The 27,991-nt window shown below is 42.0% G+C and overlaps 1 protein-coding gene across 1 annotated transcript; it reads right to left on the bottom strand.

The window, feature by feature from the left end:
• Positions 1-131: 131 nt before the first annotated feature.
• Positions 132-26,676, bottom strand: si:dkey-65b12.6 (IgGFc-binding protein). Its single transcript, XM_037783521.1, has 35 exons — positions 26,616-26,676; positions 26,395-26,528; positions 24,431-25,086; positions 22,924-23,357; positions 21,243-21,406; positions 19,819-19,995; positions 19,243-19,468; positions 18,241-18,486; positions 17,601-17,702; positions 16,716-16,863; positions 16,450-16,570; positions 15,977-16,309; positions 15,363-15,534; positions 15,010-15,107; positions 14,326-14,456; positions 13,652-13,821; positions 12,648-12,862; positions 12,364-12,558; positions 11,842-12,030; positions 11,156-11,592; positions 10,774-10,892; positions 10,075-10,271; positions 9,848-9,986; positions 9,341-9,523; positions 8,927-9,072; positions 7,487-7,833; positions 7,123-7,346; positions 6,897-7,038; positions 5,138-5,474; positions 4,485-4,601; positions 4,101-4,199; positions 2,722-2,917; positions 2,241-2,504; positions 795-937; positions 132-635 (listed from the first exon to the last, which is right to left on the bottom strand). Exons 1-35 carry the CDS (start codon positions 26,668-26,670, stop codon positions 405-407), a joined length of 7,287 nt encoding a protein of 2,428 aa, XP_037639449.1. The 5' UTR covers positions 26,671-26,676; the 3' UTR covers positions 132-404.
• Positions 26,677-27,991: the final 1,315 nt, after the last annotated feature.

Raw genomic sequence — 27,991 nt, 5'->3', positions numbered from 1 at the left:
AATTCCTGTTGGAAGTTTTGACCAATTTGTTGCTGCATTAAAAAGCTTTACACTTGAATTCTGGTTAATTTTGAAGATTTGATGATTCAATTCCTTTATAATAAATAATAATAAAAAATGTATATCTATGTATTTATTTCTCACATTTTGTTTTACAAAGTTAGGAAAGCGATGTTTAAGTCAAGCCTGATGTTGTCTTACACATTAAAGAGTCACTTCCACACAGTGAGGCATACAGCTTATTAATATTAATGAATTCTTATTAATGCTGGTATCAGATTAGTATGCGGATATCCAAAGCCCAGGTGTGTGTATCGGTGCGTCCCTAGTATAAACACAACATTACTGGATGTATTCTCCCTAAAAAACAGATTGAATTAAGAGAAGATGAAGTCGTCCCGGTTCTATCCGTGTTTGCGCTTTTGCTGATGTCCGACGGCGGCGTAGCAACCCCTCACTCCCTTCTGCACGCCACAGCTCTGCTTTCCTTCGCAGGGTTTGTTCTTACAGGACACCATCCCTCCGCTGCACAAACAGAGGCGCTGGCAGTCGGCGTCGGCGTAGAAGATCTGACCAGACACGACGTACTGACCTTTGAAGCTGCAGCCGCACTCAGCCAGGGGCACACAGCGATCCTAGAAGGTCAAAGGTCAGTCAGAAGAGTGTCACATTGTTGTAGTGTATGGTCAATCATTACATTCAGTAGGGGCATGTAACTGCAGCCACTGCAACAACGTCCTATTTAGTGTAGGAGATCAGAGTAGCAGCAGACCAAAGTCAGTGTGGAGGATTACCTGACTCAGCAGGTATCCAGGGTTACACACACAGCCCTCGCTGGGCGCGGTTTTACACTCAGCGGCTTGAGATGGAGCGGTGCAGCTGATTGGACAGCCAGGAGCGGTGACGCTGTACATACTGTTGGCTGCACAATGCATCCCTGACACACACACACAGATTGGTAATCAGATTACACACACCAATACAATTTAATCATGTCACTGCAGTGTAAATTTAACTTCCCAAGTCAAAGTTAACGCGATAACGCAAAATCGTTTAAAAGCCACTAATGCTTTTTTTTCTCGTAAACTTCTGACTTTATTCTCATAATATTACGACTTTTTTTCTCTTAAACTTATGACTTTATTCTCACAATATAAAACTTTTTTCTCTTAAACTTTGGACTTTATTCTCATAATATTATGACTTTTTTTCTCATAAACTTATAACTTTATTCTCATAATATTATGACTTTTTTTCTCATAAACTTATAACTTTATTCTCATAATATTCCGACTTTTTTTCTCTTAAACCTATGACCTTATTCTCATAATATAAAACTTTTTTCTCTTAAACTTCGGACTTTATTCTCATAATATTATGACTTTTTTTCTCATAAACTTATAACTTTATTCTCATAATATTATGACTGTTTTTCTCATAAACTTATAACTTTATTCTCATAATATTATGACTGTTTTTCTCATAAACTTATAACTTTATTCTCATAATATTCCGACTTTTTTTCTCTTAAACCTATGACCTTATTCTCATAATATTACGGCTTTTTTTCTCGTAAATTTCTGACTTTATTCTCATATTACAACTTTTTTCTCATAAACTTCTGAGTTTATTCTCATAATATTACGACTTTTTTTCTCTTAAACTTATGACTTTATTCTCACAATATAAAACTTTTTTCTCTTAAACTTTGGACTTTATTCTCATAATATTATGACTTTTTTTCTCATAAACTTATAACTTTATTCTCATAATATTATGACTTTTTTTCTCATAAACTTATAACTTTATTCTCATAATATTCCGACTTTTTTTCTCTTAAACCTATGACCTTATTCTCATAACATTACGACTTATTCTCGTTTTTTTTTTCCTCAATGTGACCCTAATACTATCAAAATGTATTCTCATTTTCTTTTGACTATTTTCTCGAAATTGAATACAAATTTGCAGTACCTGTGAGGGTTTCTGGACAATATTTGTCATTGTTTTGTGTTGTTAATTGATTTCCAATAATAAATATATACATACATTTGCATAAAGCAGCATATTTGTCCACTCCCATGTTAATAAGAGTATTAAATACTTGACAAATCTCCCTTTAAGGTACATTTTGAACAGATAAAAAATGTGCGATTAATTTGCAATTAATGAAATATTTGAACCGGTTGATAGCCCTAATTTAACTGTGTAATTAAGCATCAACAGGTGTTTGTACTCACAGCAGAAGCGCCTCGTCCTCCACGGCTTCACACAGCCTTCTTCCCTCTGACACTCCTCCACGTAGTCACTGATGATGTCACAGGCTGACTCCTGTTTGCCTTCATTAAGCACCATGTCGTAGATGCAGTCTTGGTGGTACTGCTTGGAGTCTACTCGGCTTATGCAGTCAGCCAGCGGTCCTTCCGTCGCTGTTATGATGTCACAGACTGACGTGTAGCCGGGCGGTTTGAAGTCGGGGGGGAGCGGCTGAGCACAGTCTTTACCTGGTGGCACAAAGTTATCAGACATTATATCACAATAATGTGTCCTCAGTCAGGTCAGACTGTTACTAGGTCCAACCTAGCGTGACTTTTACATAAAAGTGACTTGGACGCTTATTTACATGTGACTGACCTGTAAAAGTTACATCATATTTACATAAAGAGGTGCCTGAAAGGGACTAAAGATGCACAGTAGTGAAGATAGATATCAGCTGCTTACACTTCTTTGAGCAGCCCTCCGCGTCCGCCAGCCACTGGCTCACTCCAAACTCATTGGCGTTGGACGCCAGCTTCCCGTCGGGCAACTTCAGGTCATCAGCAGGGTCACCGTTTAAGTTTCCACAAAGACCACAGACTGAGTTGTGATAACTGGTCGCCAGCTCCACCCTCACTGCACTCGCAAAGTCAAAGGAGACCTTTAACAATGTGGAATATGAAGGAGAATTTATATAAAAGTTCATGCTTAGAGTAGCAATAATGAAACAGAACAACGCATTTAATGAGTTCTCTGACATTTTGTAAAATTTCAATTTCAGTTCCTTCTGTTCAGTAGAGAGGTACTGTAGCTGTCTTAAGCTTATGTATTGGATCTATTTACTGAGCAACAACAGCTGGGGCATGAATGAATTAGTCTTTTTTTTCCCCCATGACACCTGCCTCCGTAGATTTGTCTTTTTGAGAAACCACAAACAGTTAAAAGCTGAGTTTTAAACCATCAGACACACAAACACTGTGGCCTGTCCCACTTCTTCAAGCAGATATTTCATGTTCAGGACTTTTAGTGGGGCAGCTTGTTGTGCATTTTGCGATAAAAGCAACACATTTGGCAGAGATGTAGATTTATATGTTATGAAAAGATATAGATATCAGGACACTGCAAATTTGGCCGCCAAATAGGTGCTTAATATTCCTAAATGTTGCAGAAAACTGATTTTTATGACTCGTGGTGATTTCCAAAGTGACTTCAAGCTGATTAGATCAGACGTCAGAAGATCACAGACATGTTTTTTTTTCCCCTCTTTATTTTTTAAGGTTGCTTTTTAAAACTTTTAACCTCAGAAAAACCCAAATAAAAGGAGGCATGGTCACTCAAGGGTCAAACTTCACCCCCTAGCCTTTATGACAGAATGACAAACAATACAACTTTAAAAAGGCAAGATTTTCAGCTTTCCATCGGTGCATTTCTCTTTTTATTAGCTTTACGAATGCCAGAGATGTCGCTGGATATAGTTCAGGACTGCCGGTAAACTCTAGTCCCAGGTCGCATGAGAACTTCTTAGTTTGGGTAGGCGCTTCAGGTTCGTACAACAATGTTTTACTTCTGCAACGACCTTCATATCTGAGCAAGGGCGCTGATATTTGTCTGGTCTCTAACCTGTGACCGAGCCCTATTGGTTGAACTTCTAAGGAAACTAAGATCAGTCTCCTGTCGGAATAGCTCTCAGGGTCTTAGAGTATTAGATTATGATAATCACTGAGGTTAGGCTAAACCTCATTTTATTTGTGACATGGGACATTTATTTAATTAGAAGCAGGAAATCCACAGTAAAATTGTACAAAAGCTTCAAAAGGAGTGTTGTGCTACAGTGCGAGTGTTACCTTAAGAAAGTTTGTCTCAATGACAGCCAGTCTGTGTCTGCGATAAACCTGGACCAACGATGAACTGGAGAATGGTAGGGAGTTCTCAAGCCCGTCCACCTGTAGAAAACACACACACACACACACACACACACACACTGGGTTATGGGTTGTATTTGTACTTCTACTTCCCATGCTGCGGTGAGGGACGCTGGTCAAGAGCTTTGCAGTTAAAGACGACTGTAGCTCAATAAGTTGGTGGGACCAATGTTGGTCGATATTATCTTATTGCTGGTATATCAATAAGTAACAGGAAATGTCACAGATATGATTCAGGTGTTTTAGGGTGCTCTCGTTCCATTAAATTAGCTAATTAAAATACGTGTGTATGTGCATGTTTCTTACCAGTACTCTGCCTGGGTAGTCTGCTGACAGTGTGTATGTGTTGCCGTAGACTTTAACAGATACCACTTTAGCATATGACACTCTTTTGTTGCCACGGTTGTTATTCTCCAGGCTGACCTGCAATTCACCAAAAGAGGAGTAGAAAGGACATAAAGTAGGAAAGAAGAGGGTCGGGAGAAGGGTAAAGGAAACAAATCATCAAATTGATAATGTAATTAGGATTAATAAGACTAATTCTATGTTCTTTTGACATAGATGTATAGTACGATGGAGTATTAGGGGGAAAAAAATCGAAGATTTAGAGAATAAAGTCATATTACGAGAAAAAAGTCATAATATTACAATAAAAAAAGTCTTACATTTACGAGAAAAAAGTCATATTACGAGAATAAAGTCATTCATTTTTAATCTCATAATATTATGACTTTTATCTCTAATTTATGACTTTATTCTCATGATATTATGACTTTTTTCCCCGTAAACCTATGACATTATTCTTATAATATTATGACTTTCTTCTCGAATCTCAGATTTATTTATTTTTTCCTCAATGTGGCCCTAATACTCCGTCGTAGTATACATAGGTACGAAACAGGACTCTTTTGTTGTTCTGATTTATTGTGTGAATCTATAATGGTTGTACTCCCTCTCACCTCAAAGAGCTTCAGTCCTGTAGTATCTCCACACGCACTGGCCAGCCTGTACACACAGTTGCCCTGGAAGTCGAACCTCCGTCCGTCGAAGGTGTGGAAGTGCGGATCGCCGCGCGCGGTGCAGGTCTCGAAGCTGATTGGGTAACAGTCTTGGACTCCGTCCACGACGCCGCATTTCTCTCCGGTTCGACACCCAGTTCGCTCACATTTCACCTTTTGTGTCGCTGCAACACACGCACACTTCTCCTTACACTGCGAGTCAGCCCAGAACGTCACACCTGGCCGGTAGTAGCGGCCGTTGTGGTTACAGCCGCAGCCCTTCTCCCTGATAACACACCTGATAAAAACCAGCAGAAATAATAGGTCATCCCAGTGAAGGTAGCAGCTGTTAGTCTGCAGCTCCTTTAGAACGAACGCCTTAAGATGAAGGAGGTAGAAAAAGTTACTTTTATAAAACGGTCACTATATGCTGACAGTAGTGCATGAGACAGGTAATCTGAAAAAAATCATGTTCCTCTGCGTCCTCCGGTGTTCTCCGGTGCTCCTAATGGCATCTGCAAGATTTCACAGACCGGAGGAAAACAACCAATCAGAGCCGAGCTGGAGCCTTGCCGTCTCTGAGCGGCTGTCAATCACTCACAAACTCCGATCAAACTAGGCAGTGCTGATCAAATATGAATCAATATTATGTTACAATAATGCCTATTTCTCTCCTCAAATGTTTTCAGAAACATCTTGTAGTGCACGGTTTAGCTGTAAAATGAGAAAGTTTGTGACCCGGTAGCCATCATGAGAGGAAATACCAAGCACCGCCCACCAGCCGGAGCACACATTCTCATTAGTACTATTATTATCTATTGTGCATGTAATGGTTTTACACAGGTTTCTGGTAAGAATGTATGAATGTAAGTATGATTTGGGCAGGTTTTAAGTTGTGACTCTGATCTGGCAACACTGGAGGCATACTTGGAAACCCTCCTGATTTTCCCGGTTTCCTCCCGGGGTCACATTTCTCCTGATTTATGCCTCTGTTATGATCACACCTTTTTTTTTCTTTTTTGTTATTGCAAAATATTTCTGGCGCTGTACAGTGTGTATAAGCTCTACTGTTTCCACCTGGACAGCAATATATGTAAGCCATTGGAAATAACGGGTTTCAGGGGGGTTGTCGCGATGTGTCTGAAAGGACTTTCAGTGAGTGAGTGACGGAGAGAGAAATGGAGGGAACTAAGAGAAAGAAATACTCAAGCAGGAACAAAAAATTAATGAATGAACAAATAAAAACTGATGAATATTCACACCACAGGGGCGAATATTCAGTTTTCTTTCCTGAGAATTAAAAGTAAAATTAACAAACACAGCTGTTGCTGAGTATTTATTTAGTTTTTTTCATTGTTTTAACATCACCAGAATTTGATTCTGAAATCTATTTTTTAGGTGTCAAGGTTGGCAAGTATGCCTGAAGACAACCCGTCATATACATAGATTTCCTCTAAATTTTGTATTGTGCATCTTTAAATCAACATTTCTCAGCCAGATTAAACTGCTACTCCATGATTGACATGCTTATTTCTGCAGAAACAATATAGCGCTAACAATATAGCGCTATGATACCTTTATTCAGCTGTATTACCATCTGGACAACAGGAAGCCTTTTTAAGCAGAACAAAATGATGTCAATGCGAGTGCAAGGAGGAGTAAAACATCTGTTATATGAATACTACACCCTTAAATGAATGGACAAACGTGTTGTACTGACTCTTGTCCACTGAGCACGTATCCTGGGTCACAGAAGCAGCCTTCCACACAGATCTTAGGACACCCCTCTGGTTGAAGACCACAGGTTTCTGGACAGGCCGAGCCACACACCTTGTACTGGCTGTGGGCCTGACAGGGAATGGCTGGAGGTACAACGAGAAGGAGGAAGAGGTTAGGAGACGTACTGTAGTATTTCAGTCTATATCAATGTACTGTGTGTAACTCACGGCAGTTGGCCAGTTGTCTCCATGGCAACACCGACGCTCCAGCTTCCTGACACTCTGCCAGGTAGCTGCTCAGGGCCTCACACAGCACTTCACGCCGTCCTTCGTTGATGCAGACGTCGTACAAACAGTCGGAGACAGCCTCCACTATCGACACGCTACCGTGACAGCCAGCGAAAGGTCCCTTCTTGTTGCTCAGAATCCCACAGTACTCTGGACCAGTGTACCTGACGAGGAACAACGGGGTTTACTGTCAGCTTACTCATATGAAAAGAGCATGGGTATCAATTTAAGCGATGACACGACTCATTTTCTACAACATGGGACCTTTAAGTTACTATAAAACTCTTTATATAATATTACGTACTTTATGCGGTCCTCGTCCGAGCACTGAGGACACACGCCGTCACAGTAATGGTAACAGAAGGGGTCGTGGTCATCGATGCTCCACGTCCCGGCCCAGTCCGTCACATTAACAGCTTTGCTGCCTCCGGGCGTCGTCAGCTCATCCTCCTTGTTGCCGTTGTAGTTGCCACAGAGCCCACCGACGTTACCATAGTAACTGCTGCTGATGGACACCATGACAAGTGTGGACCAATCAAAAGTGACTTCGACTCCAATGTCACTCTGGAGTATGCCTCTTATTCCAGATTGTATTATGGAGATGCTGCCTCCTTCAAGAAGGACAGGAAGCTCTGTCTTAATACCGTCCACCTAGAGAGAGAGAGGGAGAGGAAAACTGAGAACTAGGGCTGGGATGATACACCTATCTCCAGATGCGATACTATCACGGTACTTGGGTGCTGATTCCATATGTATTGCGATTCGATATTATGATTTATTGTGATTTTTGTGTACTTTTTTAACACTAGACAATGGGAAAAAATTTAATCATACACTTCAAGGGACTTTTACTCTGGAAAATATCTAAATTAATGCAGTAAAAATGTTTGATTTTCAGCATGATTGTAGTCAGAGATGTCTTGAAGTGAAATATATCCCTCATTGAATTATTTATAAAAAAAATTCCAGCAACCCAAAAATCAAAGAATAAAGACATTTCCGTCACAAATTAGTGGTATTTTCTTTTTAATTTATAAGGGACATATAATGTTTTATACTTCTGGTGAATATAATCCAATCAATCTTATTTCCATATATGTATTTTATATATACAGTTCCCTTTGTTAACACATTATTTTGAAAACCGGACGTAGTCATAGTGTATACTTCCTCTAACTTCTACAAGGTCGTCTCTAGCTCTTCCGTCAGCTCCATTCTCTTTATACATCCATGGTCAGCTCCATCGGGGCCGTTTGAATGCATTTAACATAAATGTCAGTATATGGGTGCTCTACAGTTGTAGCGTCGGCCCATTTGACCACGGAGATGAGAGTGGCAGCCGGCTTGACCGCACCAAACCGCAATACGATAACGTTTCCTGTCCATGACAGAGTTAGCATGCAGCTTTAGCCATGATGTCTAGTTCTGCTTTTCCTGCAATGTGTGAAACCCAAAGTTGATTTAACATGTGAGGGTGCAGGTCGTATCAATGCAGACCCTCCGCTGTTTTCTACTTCCTCGTTTCAGCTCGCTGTGGTTTGTTTTGGTTGACGGATACGGAACAGATATGACGTCACATTACTCAGACTACAACAATAAATGCGATAACTTCCTTTTACCTCTGTATAGTCTCAAATGAAGCAAATCTATCGATTCTGGCATTAAAAAATAGATTTCAAAATTGTAAAATAATACATAGGTGAATCGATTTTTTTTTCTTTCGATGTTCTGAAGTAAGACCCACCAATATGACGCCTCTTTCGGTCCTTGGGACGGATATACGGTGGCCTAACATCTCTACAGTGACTGAACGCACAAAGGATCCTTCAGAGTTCCCACGGACCTCATTCTTGGTGGTCACAGTTACTTCTGGCAGCGAGGGGTCAAGACCTGAGGAAGTCACCATAATTCATGTTAATGCTAGCGAGACAACTGTGTGTCAACTTTTTAATAACTGCGTATGTGTCATGCAGTGTTTTAGTTAACAAACTGTGTGAGATTTTAATATACAGTATCCTGCAGCCCAGGTTTGGTTGATTTGGAAATTCCATTATTTGACTCACAGTCGGACACAGTGCATCTCTGTAGAGGGATTAATCAAACCTGCTGTGTGAACCCTGAGCAGAGCAAACCAATAGATATCTTTCTCGTTTGGTACCTGTGGTGTTGACCAGGACATAGGTGCAGGTTCCCTGGAATGAGAAGTTCCACTCGTCAAACGTGTTGTAGTGTGGGTCGCCGGTAGCCCAGCATAAGGCCTTGGAGTCAGGAACACACACTCCTCGGTCTTCTGACACCTCACAGTGCTCCTTTACCCGGCACTCAACCTCAGCACACGGGTCTGTACCATGCACACACACACACACACACACACACACACGCACACACACACACACACACACACACACACACACACACACACACACACACACACAGGATCAGTACTGGTTAATTATTATTAAAAAAATTATTATCCAAGTTTTAAATTTGCACGCAGGCGGGTAGCAGGTTTATTACAGTGTTGCGACAGCCACAGATACCAGATTTTTTTTCTCAAAGAATTTGATTTATTGATTGCTGTCAGGATGTAATAAGAATTTCAACAAATATGACAAAAAAAAATGTTTTTGAAGAAGATTACCAACCCTAGCAGTAATTATCTGACCTTTGGAGTAGCAGCCAACTATTCCATCCCTGTTGCGACACTCTTCGTCCTCCTTGCAGCTCGTTTCCTTGCAGCTGAACTGTCCAGACTGGCAGTCACAGCGCTGTGAACAGTCCTCCAGTAATACTGACGTAGCCGACTGAAACCAGTTAATTATGCATTAGAACACACATAGAATCAATGTTCACTGGTATGCTTAACATTGAAGATCTGATGATGATAATTACCCTATAATACTGTCCTTCCACCTCGCAGCCACATTTCTCCACAGGAACACAGCGCACGCCGTCAGACATGAGGCCGTCGTCACACTGGCAGCCCTCCTGGCACACCGGGCAGGACTCTGACCTCTGCAGAGAGAAGCAGGTGGAGTCGCAGGAAGAGGAACACAGCTCATAGTGACTTCCTGCTGGACATCTCACAGCTGCAAGAACAAAAACAAGGCCGGGAGGCTCAGTACTGGGGAGGTTTGTTAGGACTTCTGTTGCCTTCTGTTGACGTTGACAAAGACGAAAACGACGACAACAATGACAACAACAAAAACCTACAAATAGAACATTTGAGAAAACAACAACAGAAAGCTGATTTCATAAAGTATTTTGTCCAGTGTTGTTGCCCGTTCTTTGTAGCTGCATCTCATTTCCCAATTTCTTTGCCTCCTCGTCTCCTCGCTCCTCGATCCTCCGGCTGTGACCCAGAATTCAATCTCAGCGCTCCATCTTGAAGGACATCCCAATTCTTAAAATGCATCTCGAGGATCGAGGATCGAGGATCGAGGATCGAGGAGGCTTGCCGGAGGAGCCATGAGCGAGAATACACCGGTGTATCCTCCAAGGACATTTTTTACCGTGGGAGAATTAATATCCAAACAATAGGCTAAACCACATTCAGCACCGGTGAGCATCAGCCAATCAGATCAGACTTACGGCAGAATTTGTCGCTCCTCCATTTGCTTATCTTGGCGCCAGCTAGTTGACAGGTGGTAACATAATGCTGGATGTGACGACACAGGATGTCCGCGCCCCCTTTGCCTGTAGACATCTCCCTGGAAACAACGCTTCAGTTAACACCATACAGGAAACACCATAAATGGTTATCACTTGGTGAAGGATAATTCTGGTTTTGGATTTTATTTTTGCAGTTTTCTCTTCTATCACAATGCTCCACCGTCAGTCAACACAAACAACAGCGGGAAGCTACAGTCAGATTACAGGTTGTTAAGTTCCGGCAGTGGAAACGGGCTGAAGTTAATGTACTGTATATAAAGCAACACTTTGACATTAGAGGTATGTCCATGTATTTCCTTACTTGACACAAGCATCGTAGTGGGGAGTTGGGGGCACTGTTGAGTGGCACCCTGCAAACGGGCCCTGCTGGGCCTTGATGATGTCACAGGCCTTTTTAGCGTCTGGGCCCTTCTGTTTATCGGGCCCAGGGCAGGATGTGGCACCGCAGCCCGTCTCACATGAAGCCTTGTCCTTCTTTACGACCCAAAGCGCTACGATGTCGTCCAGGCTCATGTCCGCTGGTCCCAGGTCGTCAGCCGCTTCACCGTTATAGTTGCCACAGAGGCCGTGTGGTGAGCTGCGATAGGTGGATGGGACTTGTAAGAACACACCTGCCACAGTGTCATAGGTCAGCTTCAGGTCGAAGGCGGTTTCAACGATGATGTGGATGCCGTTTTGATGTGCTCGCAGTTTTCCGTCAGCCAGTGACACGGGAAGGGAGACTCTGATGTCATCGACCTGAGACACAGAGGAGTATTTCATCAGGTGAGCTGGTGTACTACATTAGCTCTGTCCACTACTGAAGGTTATTGTTCTTCCTCTCAAAAGGAGACGGCCCTCGTAGGATTCACCACAGCATCACTGCCTGGAGCCTCACAGGAATCAAATGTAACCTAGTAAAACGTTCATTGAATGCAGTTTGGTTGTGTTAAATTCAAGTATATAATCCCCAGTTTATGCCAGGCCACAACAAAATGTCAGTCATACCTTGATTTCCCAAATGACCCCGGTCTCCAGAGTGATTTCCGTGTCATAAACCTGGAGCTCCACACTGCGAGAGACAATACCGTCCTTATTGGTTTGCTGCTGTACAAACACAGAGAACTCTTCCATCCCTCCGTCCTTCTCCTCCACTTCTGCCAACTGGAACAAACAGTTTCCCCACAAAGGATACGCCTAGAGGATGAAATATAGAAGATATTTAATGTTATGTCAGAACTTAGCGAGTCAGAACTTAACATTGCAACGACCAAAACCAAGATGGCGACGACCAATTCCAAGATGGCGATGGCCGAAAAACAAGGTTGCGACGGCCAAAACCCAAGATATCGACGGCCAAAAACCAAGATGGCAACAGCCAAATTCCAAGATCGTGTCGTCCAAAAACCAAGACGTCGACGGTCAAAAACCAGGATTACGATGGACAGACACCAAGATGGCGACTACCAAATACCAAGATGGCGACGGCCAAAATGCTTAGTTATGTATTCAGAAAAACATGTACTTTACCTGTCCATCAAAGGACCTGACTGTTCTGACTCCGCTCACAGAACAGGAACCAACACTTGAGGGACGACAGGAGGCGAGACCCGCTTCGACAACACACTTCTCATTGGCTGAACAACGGAAATGTTGTTCACAGGTTAGTTGTCCACCTTCTGAACACTCACAACGAGTGTCACATGACTTTCCTGGATAGAACACCTGAGAGAAGAGGAGAGAGCAGAGCAGAAATATCTGTAGTAGCGGCAGAAGAAGTATTAATAGTACTAGTAGAGGTGGTATTTGAGTACCTGTCCATTTTGATAATACTGTCCTTCGTACTGACAGCCACACTCTGCTAGAGGCACGCACTTATCATGACTCAGCATGAATCCGTCGTCGCACACGCAGCCTTCTGTACAGGGCGCGCTCTCGTCACAGCCCGCGGGGGGGGCTAGATCGCTGCAGGTCGGCTGACAGGGGGCGGCACACACCTCATAGTGGCTGTCAGCACCACAGTCTGGAGCTGTCAATCAAAATAAAATACAGAGTAATTATATTCATTACAAACATGTGACTTTACTGGGACTTTCACGATCTAAACATTAACTACATGGTGCCTTCAAATGATGGGTGGAAGAATGGTTGGACAGATGGGTGGATGTATAAATAGATGGATGGATGGATGGACGGATGGACGGGTGGACGGACGGATGGATGGATGAACAGACGGATGAACGGATGGACAAATGAACGAATAAGTGGATGGATGGATGGACGAAAGGATTGGGTGGATGGATGGATGGGTGGATGAACGGACGAACGAGTGGATGGATGGATGGACAAACGGATGGATGGATGAACGGACGGACAAACGAGTGGATGGATGGGTGGGTGGACTATTGGATGGATGGATCAGTCGGTTGCGTGGGTTGGTGGATGGATGGATGAACGGACGGATGAACGGATGGATGGACGGGTGGACGGACGAATGGTGAGTGAATGGATGGATGGACGGACGGACGTACGGGTGGGAAGATGGACAGACGAAGGAATGGGTGGGTAGATGGATGGATGGATGAGTGAATGAATTAATGAGTGAATGAATGGGTGGGTGGACGGACAGGACTGCTGGGAAGATGGCTGGATGGATGGATGGGTAGACGGATGGACGGACGGACGAAGGATGGATGGATTAGTGGATGGATGGACGGACGGACGGACGGACAGTGTAGTTCTCAATTTTCCGTGTGCGTGTGTGTGTGTGTGTGTGTGTGTGTGTGTGTGTGTGTGCGTGTGTGTGTGCATGTCTTACGACAGAAGTGTTTGGTTCTCCAACTCTCCACTTTAGTTCCCGCCTCTTGACAGGAGGTGCTGAAAGCTGATAGGCTGTTGCAGAGGGCAGAGGCGTGGCCTCGGTACATACACAGATCAAAAACACAGTCTTTGAGGAAGAAGGTGTGGTCCAGTTTACTGTGACACAGTCTGTATGGCAGAGACGGAGAGACAGCAAAGACAGTCAAAGTGAGGAGTTGTTTGACCAGGCATTGGTCATTTATATATCTGACCTCATGTAATTGTTGTTTTTTAAAATACTAAGCATAAGTATATATTGGTTATTGTCTAACCCAGAAGGAGGGTACTGAAATAAAGGCATGCTGGACCTTGAATGCTGTAGGTTGTAGTGGTGGAAATTAAGTGCTTGATCTGAATCCATTACCTTTTGTGGAATAATATGCTTTTTAAAACATCTAGTAGGTCCTCCTTAACATTGATCCTTCCTCTGTTTTGCTTGTATTACAGGCCTAAGACGCTCTTTTCCCTTAAAGCGAGACAATGTAAACTTGACAGTGAGCTAGCAACATGCAGACTACCTGAAACCAAACACTGGTTTCATTGTTTACACCTGTGCTTTTCCTACTGTTAATGTTAAAATGGCCACTGTGAAAAAAAGGCCACGAACCCCCGGCATCTGCAGAAGTAGCCTACCTAAACGGTCCTTGCTTGTCAGCCATGATGCCACAGTAGCTCCGCTGTTGGTAACGTTGCAGCAGTGCAGGCTCACACTCAGGACATTTACCATTAGGACAGTCACTAGTGCAGCCAGCGTCTCCTCCCGCCTGGGTTCAATGACATTCATATGCAAAAATGTTATTTAGCTTGAAAAATTAATAAAATAATAATAATATAAATATGTTATTTGATATTTTGAGTTTAAAGGATAGTCTCCCATTTTTCAATACCTAGCTCCACCCTCTCGTGTCACTTCTGGTTGCAAAAAAACAAAACCCCAAAACCAAGATTGAGACGGCAAAAAACCAAGATGGCGATTGCAAAAAAAACAAGATGGCGACGGCCAAAAACCAAGATTGCGACGGTTAAATACCAAGATTGCGACGTCCAAAAAAAACAAAATGGCGACGGCCAAAAACCAAGATGGTGACGGCCAAAAACCAAGATTTTGCGACAGTTAAATACCAAGATTGCGACGGCCAATAACCAAGATGACGACGGACAAAAAACAAAATTGCGACGACCAAATACCAAGATGGCGACGGCCAGATACCAAGATGGCGACGGCCTGCTTTGAGCTTTTACAGTATATGAATTGATGGGTTTTTCACTTGGGTGTGTTTTCAGGTCAGTTTTCTTTTTAGACCCACAAAGTCTCACCTTCCAGCTGTGTCCAAAGGTATTAATGTGTGTAGCCTGGTTGCCATCAGGTTTCAGTAAGTCATCACCTCGTTTTCCATTGTAATTTCCACACAAGCCTGATAAAGAGAAACAAGCAACAACCACATATACATATTTTATAAGCATAGTTGAAGGAGCCTGAGACCAAAGAGTGACTGCCTTGCTGGAATTAACAAATGACAAATAAAGGCCTGAACCCTGAAACTTGCCTGGGTTAGATTGGGATGACATTGACTTGTTTGCTTTACAACCACAGTGCTGCTGTCATGTGTTAATCGCTTAAACAGTGTTGAGTAAACTGAATAACCCCCAGTGAGGCACACCCAACTTACCACTTGTAGCAGAAGAGTATGAACTGGGCAAAGTCAAGCTGACGTGGCTGTTCCAATTGAACTTGAGCGTCAAACCGAAATACGTTGTCACAACGCCAAAGTAGCCACGGCGGAACACGGAGAGCTTTCCATCATCCATGGAGTAAGGCAGGTTCACTGGCCGACTGTTTACCTGAGGACAGGACATTACCAAAAATAGCTTGTAAAGAATTAGAGTGGACCCAAAGAACGTATATTGCCAAGAAGTGAAAGTTAAATGTTTGTTCCATTTCAACGTCAGCACCCAGCAGCAAAGCTACGCTTCTGCCATTTTGGTCTGAAAGCGACTACTGGACGCCAGTAAAATGTCCGCCTAAAAAGTGCTGTACAAAAGTAAAACAACATTATTTCTATTTTATTGTCATATTCTACCGAAATCGCCTGTGTTGAACAATACAAATATTATAAATATAATAAGCGTTTTCAGTCCAAAATGGTGGCAGTGGCTGTTGTCAAAAAAAACAGCAGAGTTTCGTCCCTTTGCTTCTATACTCTTTAGTGGACTAGCTTGTGCTACAGCAGTAGTCAACAGTGATACATAGAGCTAAATACTGTAGTAGACAGACTATTCTTACCAGTATTTTCCCCACACTGGCACGACTCATGCTGACAGTGGTGTCACCAAATACAATAAGAGAGACGGACTTGGTGTAGGACACAGCCCTGTTACGCCCTCTGTTCTCATTCTGGACCAGCACTTGGAATGGTTCCAGGTCCTGGTCTGATCCCTTGGTGTACTGAGACAGGATATAGGTACAAGTGCCCTGGAAATCAAACCGCTGATTGTCAAAGCCTCTGTAGTGGGGGTCTCCAGTGCCCTGGCATGTTGAGTAGGACGTTGGGTAGCAGTTCCTGACACCCCCCTTCAGGGCACAGTGCTCATTCTTCTTGCAGGAAACTTTGTTGATCTTGGTGAGAACAGAATATAACATCAGATCACAGTGAAAGAGATGAAAACAAGAACAGCACACAGTAAGTGTTGAAGAAACAATGAGTTTTTCATGATATGTCTCCTTTAAATAACGGACACACACACACACACACCAACCTGGGCTTCCCCTTTAAGGCATTTAACCTTGGTGGTGCAGGTGTTATCACCCCAGAAAGTGATGCCTGATAGTAAATATCTGCCCTTATAGTTACATCCACAGCTGGACTTAAGAACACATCTGAAACACACACACACACACACACACACACACACATTATTAAATGTACAGTACATCATAGACATGAAACAGACTGCGTTCTTGTCTTTTATGCTTGGATTAACGAGCTATAAGAAACAGTTTGGTAGCATCATAGCTATGTTACCTGTCTCCACTAAGCACCCATCCTTCATCACACTGGCAGTCCTCCACACAGGGGCCTTTACACAGCTTTTCACTGTCTGGGAACATGCAGGAGGCCGGACAGGGGGAACCACACGCCTCATAGTGGCTACCTGCTGGACAAGGAAGGGCTGGGGAGGGCAAAAGGGAGATCATTGATCATCAGATTATGGTTTTAGCTCACTGTTCATATGTGTGAAAACCAATACGACAACACCATACAATTAAATTATATATTTTTTTAAATCATTTTTAAAAAATGTTTTATTAATTTTTAAATTAAATTTTTTAAATTAATGATTTTTTAAATTATTTGTTTTTTAAAATTAAATGAAACTAATTCATTTTTAAATTAAATATTTTTGTATTCGTTTTTATTAGGGCTGTCAAAGTTAACACGATAATGTGTAAAAGCAATTTCTTTTTAACACTACTAATTTAACTAACTACGCAACTTGCGATTTTTAGGTTGTAGCGGCTCAGTTTTAAAACTAAAGTGAAGATACTGGTACATGTGAAACTAGAAAAACCTAAGGAATCCATTGGTACCAACCATGTCATACTAGCTTGTTGTGAATTAGTCTAAATAACTCTCAGAACTTAAACTTAATTTTGACGAGGAAAAACTGTCATAACCATTTTCAAAGGGATTCCTTGACCTCTGACCTGACACACTAAACTGCGGCTAGCTGGCTAGATATTTATCTATCAATTGCTAGCAATAAATAGCTATGGCTAACACTAGCTGCTAGCTAAACGGAAGTGAGAACACAACATGATGCAATGAGGAAGCACCGTAGTTCAGGCAAAGAATAAGGTGAATAGCACTTCATCGTTCAAAGGAATAGTATTTTGCTTAGTGACTTACGGCATTTGGTAACCATCCTCCACTGACGGTCGACCTTCACGTCTTCTAACAGACAGGCATCAGCATAACTCTTCAGGTTGTCACAGAGGATCTGTTTGGCACCTGGACAAACACACAGACACTTCATTATTCACAGAGAACAGCATGGCGTAGATCCATCTGGCATTATCTACTGTTTGATTGTCCAGACACCTGTTGATGTGTGACGTGTGAATCTGCTAGTTGCTTGTGAGAATGTCTTCATTAGTGTTTTTTAAAGGTGTGCTGTATGAGTAATGAGCTTAAAGTAGAATTATGGAGGCTTGTAGGATAGTTTTTGCACATTACACATATAAACCCCTTTTCTGTCTGTAAACATGATGAGGTGTTTAGCGGGCGGAGCGTTAAGTGGAGACAGAATAATTCTCTGAACACGTTAGTTAATGCTGGCTAGCAAGTATTGTTGGCTTGTTTTTTTAACAATGGCTGAAGAAAATAGTAGTTTCTCTCAATATGTACTGTCACTCACTCTCCTCAGTCTCCTTGTCCGGAGACTGACAAGCTTACTTACTTTTTATGTGAACATAAACTTTTAGATCTGTGGATATATTCAGTGTGCATTCTGCTCCAGAACTGTGAACATCCTCTAATATTGTCTTACCTTTATTGATGCAGACATCGTAGACACAGTTGTCGATGTACATAGAGGGGTCAACCTTTTTGTGGCAGGCTGAAAATGGACCATCTGACTTTGTCAGAATCCCACAGAGTTTGGGTAGGCGGAAGTGGTCCTGCTGCTTTATTGAACACATTGGACAGCGTCCAGCACAGTTATCGTGACAGAACAAATCAGACGACTTCACCTTCCACTTCTGGATCATCTTCAGCACAACAGTGAGACTGGAGCCTAAGAGACAGAACACAAACTAATGTTTGAATAGAAGGCATTTTAATGATTCAAAATCACAAAATCTGGACTTCTGGGTGAGTTAGCAATTTAATAGGCGGCGTCCAGCTCAGCTCAACTTTGGATCAAAATGCATGGATGCTACCTGGCCACCAGGTTGCATCTATGCCCCCAATAGAGTGCTCCAAGGATGATGCATTTTTGCCAACCAGAAAGTTAGCATCGCCCTGGTTCCCTCGACAAAAAGCTAATGGGATTGTTCCGTTGGGTTTTGGATTATTGTAGAAAATAAGCTCTCTGGTAAACACACGTTTATGATACTTGCACGTTTTGTTAACCTCCACAAATGAACACCACTTTTATGATTATACCCCTGCAACAATTTGGTCGGGGGTATATAGCGCTCCGCGTGTCCTTCCTTCCTTCCGTCTGTTTGCGTGTCAAACTTTCGTTTCAGGAGCAGAACTCGAAAACTATTTAACTTAGGAACTCCAAATTTGGTATGATGGTTGACAGTGTGGTGTAGTTGTGCCTTTTGGGAGTTATAAATCCAGGATGCCTAAATTTTTTTTAGATTTTGGCCAAAAACTGTGATTTTTTTTTCGACGTCAATTTCATTTCCGGAGTAGGGGTCAAGCAGTGAACAGGGGTTATATGAGCCATGCTCACTTTTGCATTGTTTTTGAAGTGTAAATGCAATCGGCAGAATTAAAAAGCTAACGTGAGGCTGTAATCCTTTTATATCCCCTATCTCACTTTTTGCGTCAGGCAGGTCATCGCTCCGGTCTCCGTTGTAGTTTCCACAGAGGCCTCCTAGGTGTTGATAGTAGGAAGATGGCACCGTGATGTACAGCCTCATGTTCCAGTCATATTTTACACTCAGGCCAAAGTCAGTGGTGAGGGAAGCATAGATTCCACTCTTCGTCACAGACAGCTTGCCGCCTAACAAACTGACGGGCAAGTACTGAAGTTCTCCATTCACCTGAAGGTTATAACAGAGCAATGATCAGCGCAAACTGTACATCTGTAACACTGCGTATGAACAAAAACTGTAAATGCATTGCCGTACAAGATCAGCTTGTGAGAAGATACTGGCATCATATGCAACTAAAAAACCTGAGGAATCCATTGGTACCAACCTTGTCATACTAACTTGTCGGGAAAAAGGTTAAATGACGCTCCAAACTTACGCTAAATTTTGGTGAGGAAAAACTGGCATGGCCATTTTCAAAGGGGTCCCTTGACCTCTGACCTCGAGATATGTGAATAAAAATGGGTTCTATGGGTATTACATTCACTGCTTATTACAATAGATGACAGCAGATCTGTTACCTCTACTTGTCCTTTGTTTCTGCCGATGATAATCGTCTGCTTGTAAACGCTGACAGTTACAGTCCTCACGAATGAAACTCTGCGGTTACCACGGTGGTCGTTCTTGGTCGTCACAGTGAAAGACACAAGGTCAGACGCCGTCTTTGTAACTGTTGTCATAATGTAAGTGCAGGAACCCTGAAAGAAAAGATGAATGTTATTAGAAGCAAAATCCATTATAAACATTTTTGTGAAAAAATGAGTTTGAATTAGGCCATGGCGAATCAAGCAGCAGATGAGCAAAATAACAAAGGCTCTATTCTCCCACTTTCGTAAAGAGGATTATTTTTAAACAAAACCTGATGTAGTGCTGATTAAAGGCAATATGCACTATGCAATAACCCTAATCTTTAAGGTTTTTTGAATAACACAATGTTTAAAAAGGCTCTAGACTGTACAATGTAAGTTTTGAGGCATGTCAGATTGGGAAATGCTATCATTCTTACTCCCAACTCATCAAATACCACCGCTTGGTCAGTGGTCCTCGGCATTGGAGACCGATGCACGGGGTACCCCTCTTGCGTTACTTTTTTGACGGATCAGGGACGGCGTATCAATATACGCTTGTTACATGCATTGTGTGCTTTCAAAATAAACTTCTATTTAACAGGTTTAGGCAACAGAACCACTTACTTAGGGTTGGGAAATGGTCGTGGTTGACATTAACTTCACTGACTCGACTTACCTCAGTAAAAAATAAAATAAGTCAACATTACTTTTAGTTTCACACGGGACACAAATGCGGTCTCCTGGTTGACATTTCGTATTTGTTTGACCCATCCACCTCCCCTTCCTCCCGCTATTAGCGGACTCTCACGCTATTAATACTACGTCACTTCCGACTGCCGCGGGTGGGTTTACATTGGAGTTAGTTGAAAGCCCGGTTTGTCACATACTGTCGCTAAAGGGTGTAAAACACCACATCGTAGAACTAAATTTGGATAATCATCTTTCTCCATAAAGGGCTGTCAACTCTGGAACACATTGCCAACTGAAATCAAATTAATTCCAGATATAAAGTAATATACAGCAAAGATTAAATGCTGGCTAAAAGCAAAACAGAGCTGTATCCATTTTAAACTAATTGTACTGTAATTTACCAAGGTGTATTAGTGTATATGTATTAGTGTATTGTGGTATGTGTATTTAGCTGTATTTCCGTATTTGTAGTGTATTGTGGTTGTATCATATAGAAAGCTGTATATTTCAATTACACTGTAAAAGCCCAATTAGAGACAAGAGTTGAAAATAAGCTATAAACTCTCTGTGCAGCACATCAGCTTCATGCCTGTAATGGAACTATGTTAAATTGCATCGTCCCTATCAAATAAGATCACTCTATAGTGAATGGCTGGTGATGATTGGTCAAGCTGTCCCAACCCTACCTGGAAGTTATAGCGTCGGCCATCAAACGTAGAGTAGTGGGGGTCACCGACCGCGTGGCAGGTTGCCGTAGAAACATGGACACATTCTCCGTTCACACAACGTTCCTTTACTCGACATTTCACCTGTTCACAGGGATCTGGGGCTGGTGTAGGAGGGGGGGTAGCTACAGGAAATACAACACACATCATACACATAAACACGTAGCACCGTGGTTGACTGTACATGTTATTGTACCATCATTATAAATACAAATAAAAACAAATGCATATGCGACTAAAAATCTGTCGAGTGTGACTAAATATTTTCAGGTCTGTCTCTGTGTGTATGTGTCAAACCACGTCCTGTAGCCTACTCGAGCATCATCACAACCATAAAACCAACTGGTAATTAAAAATTAAGAGAACTAGTGGTTGTTTTTTGTCAAGAAAAATGCTACGGTGCTCGTTACACCTGTCCCCGCCCCTGAACTGCCCAGACCCGGCATCTCTGGCGGAGCACTGCTCCGCCACCTGTCTCCCTGGTCCCCGGTAAGATGCCTAAACCTGATCAGAAGCGCCGGATTCATTTCACAAGTGGGGAGAGCAAAAAGTCTGAGTGTGTGACACTACTGTACATTTAATAACAAGAGGCAACTTTACCGCTAATTTCTTCTCTGTTTCTCTGCTCACTCGTCCACACAGCCGCTAACCACACATTTTTACACGGCTGTGTTGAATACTCATTTCTGATTGGTTAATCACGGCGTTCTGCGGTTTTTAATTTCTTTATAGCAGACCGTTGCTATGGGCGCAGTTCGGACACTGGCGGACCGTTTTTGTGTCAAATTATTGATTTCTTCAGTAAGTAGCCGTGTAACAAGCGGGATAATGTACAGCTAGCGGGTCATTGTTATGAAAGAATCCCCTTCAGGGCAATGAGAGACCCCTCTACTGCGCGTCGGGGTGCAGCATCGCCCTGTCGGGGATTCTTTCACAACAATGACCGTCTCGCTGTACATTATCCCTTACTTACATTATGCTACTCTGATACCAACGTAACATGTAAACATGTGGATACCTGACGGTACCGTAGGTCGACTGTTAAACTCACTATCATGCGTCCAGGAGACCCACCCTATTTTCCCTGAAATCGGCAGGACGAGAACTTAACGGGAGGTGCAATTGATTTAATTATGATGCGTTCAGGCTCTATTGGGTAGAGATGAGTATTGTGTGAAGGTAAATTATAACATTATCATGATCAATTGTAATCCTGTAAAATGTAGTTTTTGGCAAGAAACTAAATCCAGTTGTTTGAAGGAGATGTTTTCATAGAAATAGATATTAGAGAGGGAATTATGACCTGTTTAACTTCCAAACAAAAAACAGTATGTAAACGGTAATAGAGGAGTGGATGTTGAAGTACATGGGATTTATTGTTTTACTTTTGTTTATTACCGTGGTATCGAATTGGTAGAGAATTGTATTGAGTACTTTCTGTTATGGCGTCATCCCTACTGTAGGCCTACGGGAACTGGTAAAATGCCTAAAATGTATTATTGTGGCGCTAAAAGGTGCGGTGATAAATTTTGGGTGCAACTAAATTATGTGCTAAATGAAAAAGTTAGGCTCACCAGTGCAACAAGTATAAAAAGTAACCCTGTGTATGCATGTGTGTAAAGGAATCTCAGTGTGTGTGTACCTTCATGACAAACTCCAGCAATGCCATATCCATGTCGTTTTTGTCCACCGTATACATAGACCGCCATACTGGCGTCACCTTCCACCGTCACATGAGCCTGCCGTGTCCCCACAGGGACGTTGGACCACACCCAGCGCTTATCTGACATGCTTCTCCACTTAGGTGAAATGCAGCGTCCCTTCTTCACACACACCTTCACACTGCCGGCCCCCTCCCTCTCTGACACAATAGCAACAGTACTGCGAAGTCCGTCCACTGTTTCCACCGCCCAATCAGTGGCAAGCTTACAGGTGGGAGTCATCGTTATTAGGAAAGGGTCATGTGGGTAATTGCTGCTGAGAAGCAGCACCATTACTTTCTTGTCGCTCTTGACAACCAGTGGCTGTTTGGAATGCAGTCTCTGACGGGTGACGTCCCCAGCTTTCTTTAGCTTCCTGTTGGTGGAAGTGTGATATGTTTACTTAGTTAGATAAGTGTAGTTCAAGGTTAGATGAACTGTGGAAAAATACTTATATGGAATTATTACATGGCTTTGTTGAATATTCGATTCAGAATCGACAAAATTGTATAAAACAGACATGAAGTAAACACTAAAGAGAATACGGTATGGGCTACAGTAGTAGTACATCCACTGATGAAAAGAAGATAACAAGAACACATTTTGACCCGTTTATCCATTTAAAGGTCCTGACACACCGAGCCGACGGTCGGCCGTCGGACAGTTTGGTGCCGTCGGTGAGCGTCTGTCGGCCTAGTTTTTTCAGTGTGTCCCGCACCATCGGCTCTAGTCTGCCCGTGTTTTAGGCTGATTCAGCATGTTGAATCGGCGGCGCCGCCCGTCGGTGAGAAAAATCACTCTGATTGGCTGTTAAGCTTAAACCAATCAGTGCACGAGAACAGAAATGGAAGTGAGGAAAGCAAGCCAACTAGTATAGTCAAGAGGAAAAACACAAAAGGCTCTTCTCATTTTTCATCTGATCATTCCAACACACGACATGAACATCTGGAATGAAGCTAAGTGGTGAGTGAAAGTGCTGTGAAAATGGTCAGCAGACGCCGCTTTGTTTCATGTACGTATCATGACAACGGCTTGTATCTGCCGTCTTTGTCTTCCTGTTTCCTTTTTTGATTGAGGAATACGGACTACCACCGCCTGCTGGTGTGGAGAGTTATTTCCTCTCACGCATGCGCAGAACGTACGTGCTAACTAGCCGTCAGCTGTCGTCTTTGCAATGTGTTCGGGTGCAACTTGTTGGCCAAAACAAAGGTGACGTGAGGCGACGCAACAGGCGACCTTCATCGCCGCTAGTTCTCTGATGTCGGCTTGGTGTGTCCCCAGCTTTAAACCAAACAATGTGTTTACTAAACATAACCAAATAGTCCGAGAGAAAATACGTAATAATTGAGAATGCAGTTTAGTTGTATGGGAACGTACTGTTGTAGGAGACAGAGAGACAAACCATGATAGCTACAACAGTATATTATAATGAATAATATGTAACTCAACTGTTTTTTTAAGGATAAGCCCCCCTGCAGTGTCACATCAGTGTTGTCTTCAACAGCGACTACCACTGCCCAGTCTGCGGCCCTACAGCTGCTGGTCCTGGGTACGATGTAATCTTTACCCAGGCTTGCCACATGGGGGAGCTGTTCATACACATGTTCACACTTACGACCCAACGCCAGACACTGGTGGCCTGCCAACACAGCTACAGGCTCCTGGGATTGAATCCGCATGCCGGTCAAAGTTGAATGACTTCGTACAAGGTAGGATGCGTAGGGTGCCAGGGTAATGTGCACAGCCTTCCCATAATGCCAGTTGGGATTGCCTTTTAGAAACACATTAGCATGGGGTACGATGGTGATCTGGTTATGGCTATTGCCGTTAACGATAGCCAGTAGCATGTCATATTTGCTCCTGCTCTTTGGTGTGAACACAAAGTAGTCAGTACCCAGCTCTTCTGTTGGGAAAACCACCGTGCCATCTCCTGTGGCATAGCGACGGTTGAAAGAGACCACAGAGATCGCAGCACTGGATGAGATTCGAACCGCTGACATTAAAGTGACGAATTGGTTCTGCAGCTCGGATCCACATGGCAGAGAAACCCATTGGCTTTCACCTGCAGCAAGTTTCAGCCGCTTGGAGAAATCCACTGAAGCCACCTGCAGATCGATACGTCTGGATTTGTTAAACATTCATGAGCTACATTAAAACAGTCTTGGAAAAGCCAAATGAGCCTAATGCTAGCATGTGAGTAATGGCAAATACCATAACACAGCTCAATCAAGCTTGACTGACTCACCAAAAAACAATGTAAAGTTTAGCTAAAAAGATATTATTTTACAGTGCAAATGTTGCTAATTTTGCAGACAACTAGGCATCACTTCAGCCTCATTCCACACATTACAGCCCAGTTGCACAGAAGTTTTTGAAATAGTCACGAAATTTAACGTATTGATTCGTGTATGTAAACACAAATTTCACTTTTTTTTTCGTGATGGTCAGCACAAAATCAATTTGTATGTAATCAACGTAATTGAGAACCGGGAAGTATAAAAAGCGGCGAACAGTGCATAGGGAGGCCTATGCCAAGTTACGCCAGTTCCTGAGTTATTTAAACCCAAACCGCGATCTTTTCCTAAACCTAACTAAGTCGTTTTTGTCACGTAGCTTCCGTACTTAAGTTACGCCACTTCCTGAGTTATTTTAACCCAAAACGCGATCTTTTCCTAAAGCTAACGAAGTAGTTTTTATCACGTAGTTCCGTATTAAAGAAACAGCACTTTCAGTGTTATTTAAACCCGAACCGCGATCTTTTCCTAAACCTAACTAAGTAGTTTTTGTCACATAACTTCCGTAATTAAGTTACGACACTTCCAGTGTTATTTTAACCCAAGTAGTTTGTTGCCTAAGCCTAACCAAGTCAATCTTTTCCTAAACCTAACTAAGTAGTTTGTTGCCTAAGCCTAACCAAGTCAATCTTTTCCTAAACCTAACTAAGTAGTTTTGTTGCCTAAGCCTAACCAAGTCAATCTTTTCATAAGCCTAACTAAGTAGTTTTATTTTGAAAAGACTGGAGCGGAAATTGACATATGCGTGTTGTTGGACATTTGTAGAAAAATGCACAAAAAATACGTTGTTGAAAGTCGTGCTGAGCGTCATGAAAAAAAGGGAAATTCGTGTCCATGTACACGAATCAAATGGATTAAATTTCGTGAATATTTGTAAAAAATAGTGTCTCCAACCATGCATTATTGTTAAATTCATTTAAAAGTTAATGTGCAACACTGTCTCACGGCAGTTCGTGAAATAGTCACTAAATTTGATATATTTGATTTTGACCCAGTAATGACTAACCTGTCTATTTGTATTTGTCAAGAGACTGGCATTTGCTTGCTGCATGAGTGATAATTTAAAGTCTTTGGACTGTTGCATTGTCCACCTCATGTCTTTAAAAATACGATCCTCACCTGTATGTGGACATTGGCTTCAGAGTCCTGAGCAGTCAGAACCACATGGAGTCTGTGATTTCTTCCATAAGTACGCTGGTAATTAGGAAGAAAGGTTGTGATGAACTCTGTTCCTGTAGAGCAACATTGACATACTGGGGAAGAGAGAAGAGATTTAGCAACGTAAAATAAAGCATGACAAGAGATTTAGACTTAATATTGGTGGCCTTCTACAGTAATACCTGCCAAGAGTGCAGCACAAACAGCCAAACACACCGTGAGAGGCCTTACTCCCATAGCTGATAGAGAGAGGGACATACACAATGGTAAATGTTCATTTTAAACCAATACAGTATGCAATGTTACATAATAAATCAAAGGTATGCACTGTTGACTAATGTATAGTGTTGAACGAGCACGTTTCATTGGCCAGTTGTCAGTGTTTTCCAATATTACAGCACACACAATTGTGAAAAAGCAGTGTTTATGCATACTTCATATCAGAGGCGTAGCAAGAGGGTGGATAATTAAGTAAGGCTAAATTTTGGTGAGGAAAAACTGACATGGCCATTTTCAAAAGAGTCCCTTGACCTCTGACCTCAAGATACAGTATGTGAATCTGCCGCCAAGGTGGTATCTAATGCACGCAGAGATGGTGAGTGTGGGCTTACTGCCACCTGCTATTGAAATAGGGCAAGACTGAGAGATGATGGCCCATACAGGGGGAAAAGTGTAAAATGTATTGCGAAAAACTGAAAAAAAAAAAAAAGCAACTTGACACACAGTGCTGAACTGCATCTCAAGTTAATCTTCAGGTTCCCAGCTTTCAGATGTGACATCTACTGCTGACCTGCTATCTTGCATTTTTTGCAATTAAACACTTTAAAAATAGATTAATAACAGTATTTTCATGTATTTGACAATGATATATCGGCAAATATATTTATTTGTAAAATTACAGAAAATCCTGCTACTTTTATCACTAAAGAATACTTTATTTTTACGTTAGGTTTGTTAAAATTAGCATGCAAAAGCTGTTAAAAAAACAGATATTTAATGTATTCCTTCCATTTATTTTTGGTTAAAACAAATGACACATTCCAATAAACAGTTAATTCTTGTAGTTTTAACATGATTTTCCTATCATTTTGAAAAACAGGGAAAATTTTTAAATTGATTGGGAAAAACTAAAAAAAATATATATATTGTTATTACAGTGTACACTTTCACAATTCATTTATTTTAATTAATTAAATAATTAATACGTTTATTTTTGGCAAGCAAGGCACTTAACCCCAACCGCTCCAATGGACTGGGCAGCTTCCAGGTGTGAATGTGTAACTGTGTGAATGTGATCAGGGTGTTCCTGAATAAGAGAGCATTGCTCTCAGTGAACCTCCCCCTGAATAAATAAAGGTAAAAAAAAAAAAAATGGGTTCTTTTGTAAAATTACAGAAAATCGTACTTTTATCACTAAAGAATACTTTATTTTTACGTTAGGTTTGTTAAAATTAGCATGCAAAAGCTGTTAGAAAAACAGATATTTCATGTTTTCCACAGATTTTTTTTTGTTAAAACGATGACATATGTCAATAAACAGTTCACTCTTGTAATTTTA

Source organism: Sebastes umbrosus, chromosome 11, assembly GCF_015220745.1.
Source record: "Sebastes umbrosus isolate fSebUmb1 chromosome 11, fSebUmb1.pri, whole genome shotgun sequence".
NCBI classification, from domain to species: domain Eukaryota; kingdom Metazoa; phylum Chordata; class Actinopteri; order Perciformes; family Sebastidae; genus Sebastes; species Sebastes umbrosus.
This window is presented reverse-complemented; position numbering and strand designations above follow the sequence as displayed.

Excerpts from the sequence above, each read along its gene's own strand:
- si:dkey-65b12.6 (XM_037783521.1), bottom strand. The coding sequence starts at position 26,670 with ATGGGAGTAAGGCCTCTCACGGTGTGTTTGGCTGTTTGTGCTGCACTC. Across the intron at positions 12,031-12,363 it reads TCAGGTCCTTTGATGGACAG|GCGTATCCTTTGTGGGGAAA; the intron begins GTAAAGTACATG and ends TTCATCCTCTAG. Across the intron at positions 9,073-9,340 it reads TGTCCTGGTCAACACCACAG|GTCTTGACCCCTCGCTGCCA; the intron begins GTACCAAACGAG and ends TGACTTCCTCAG.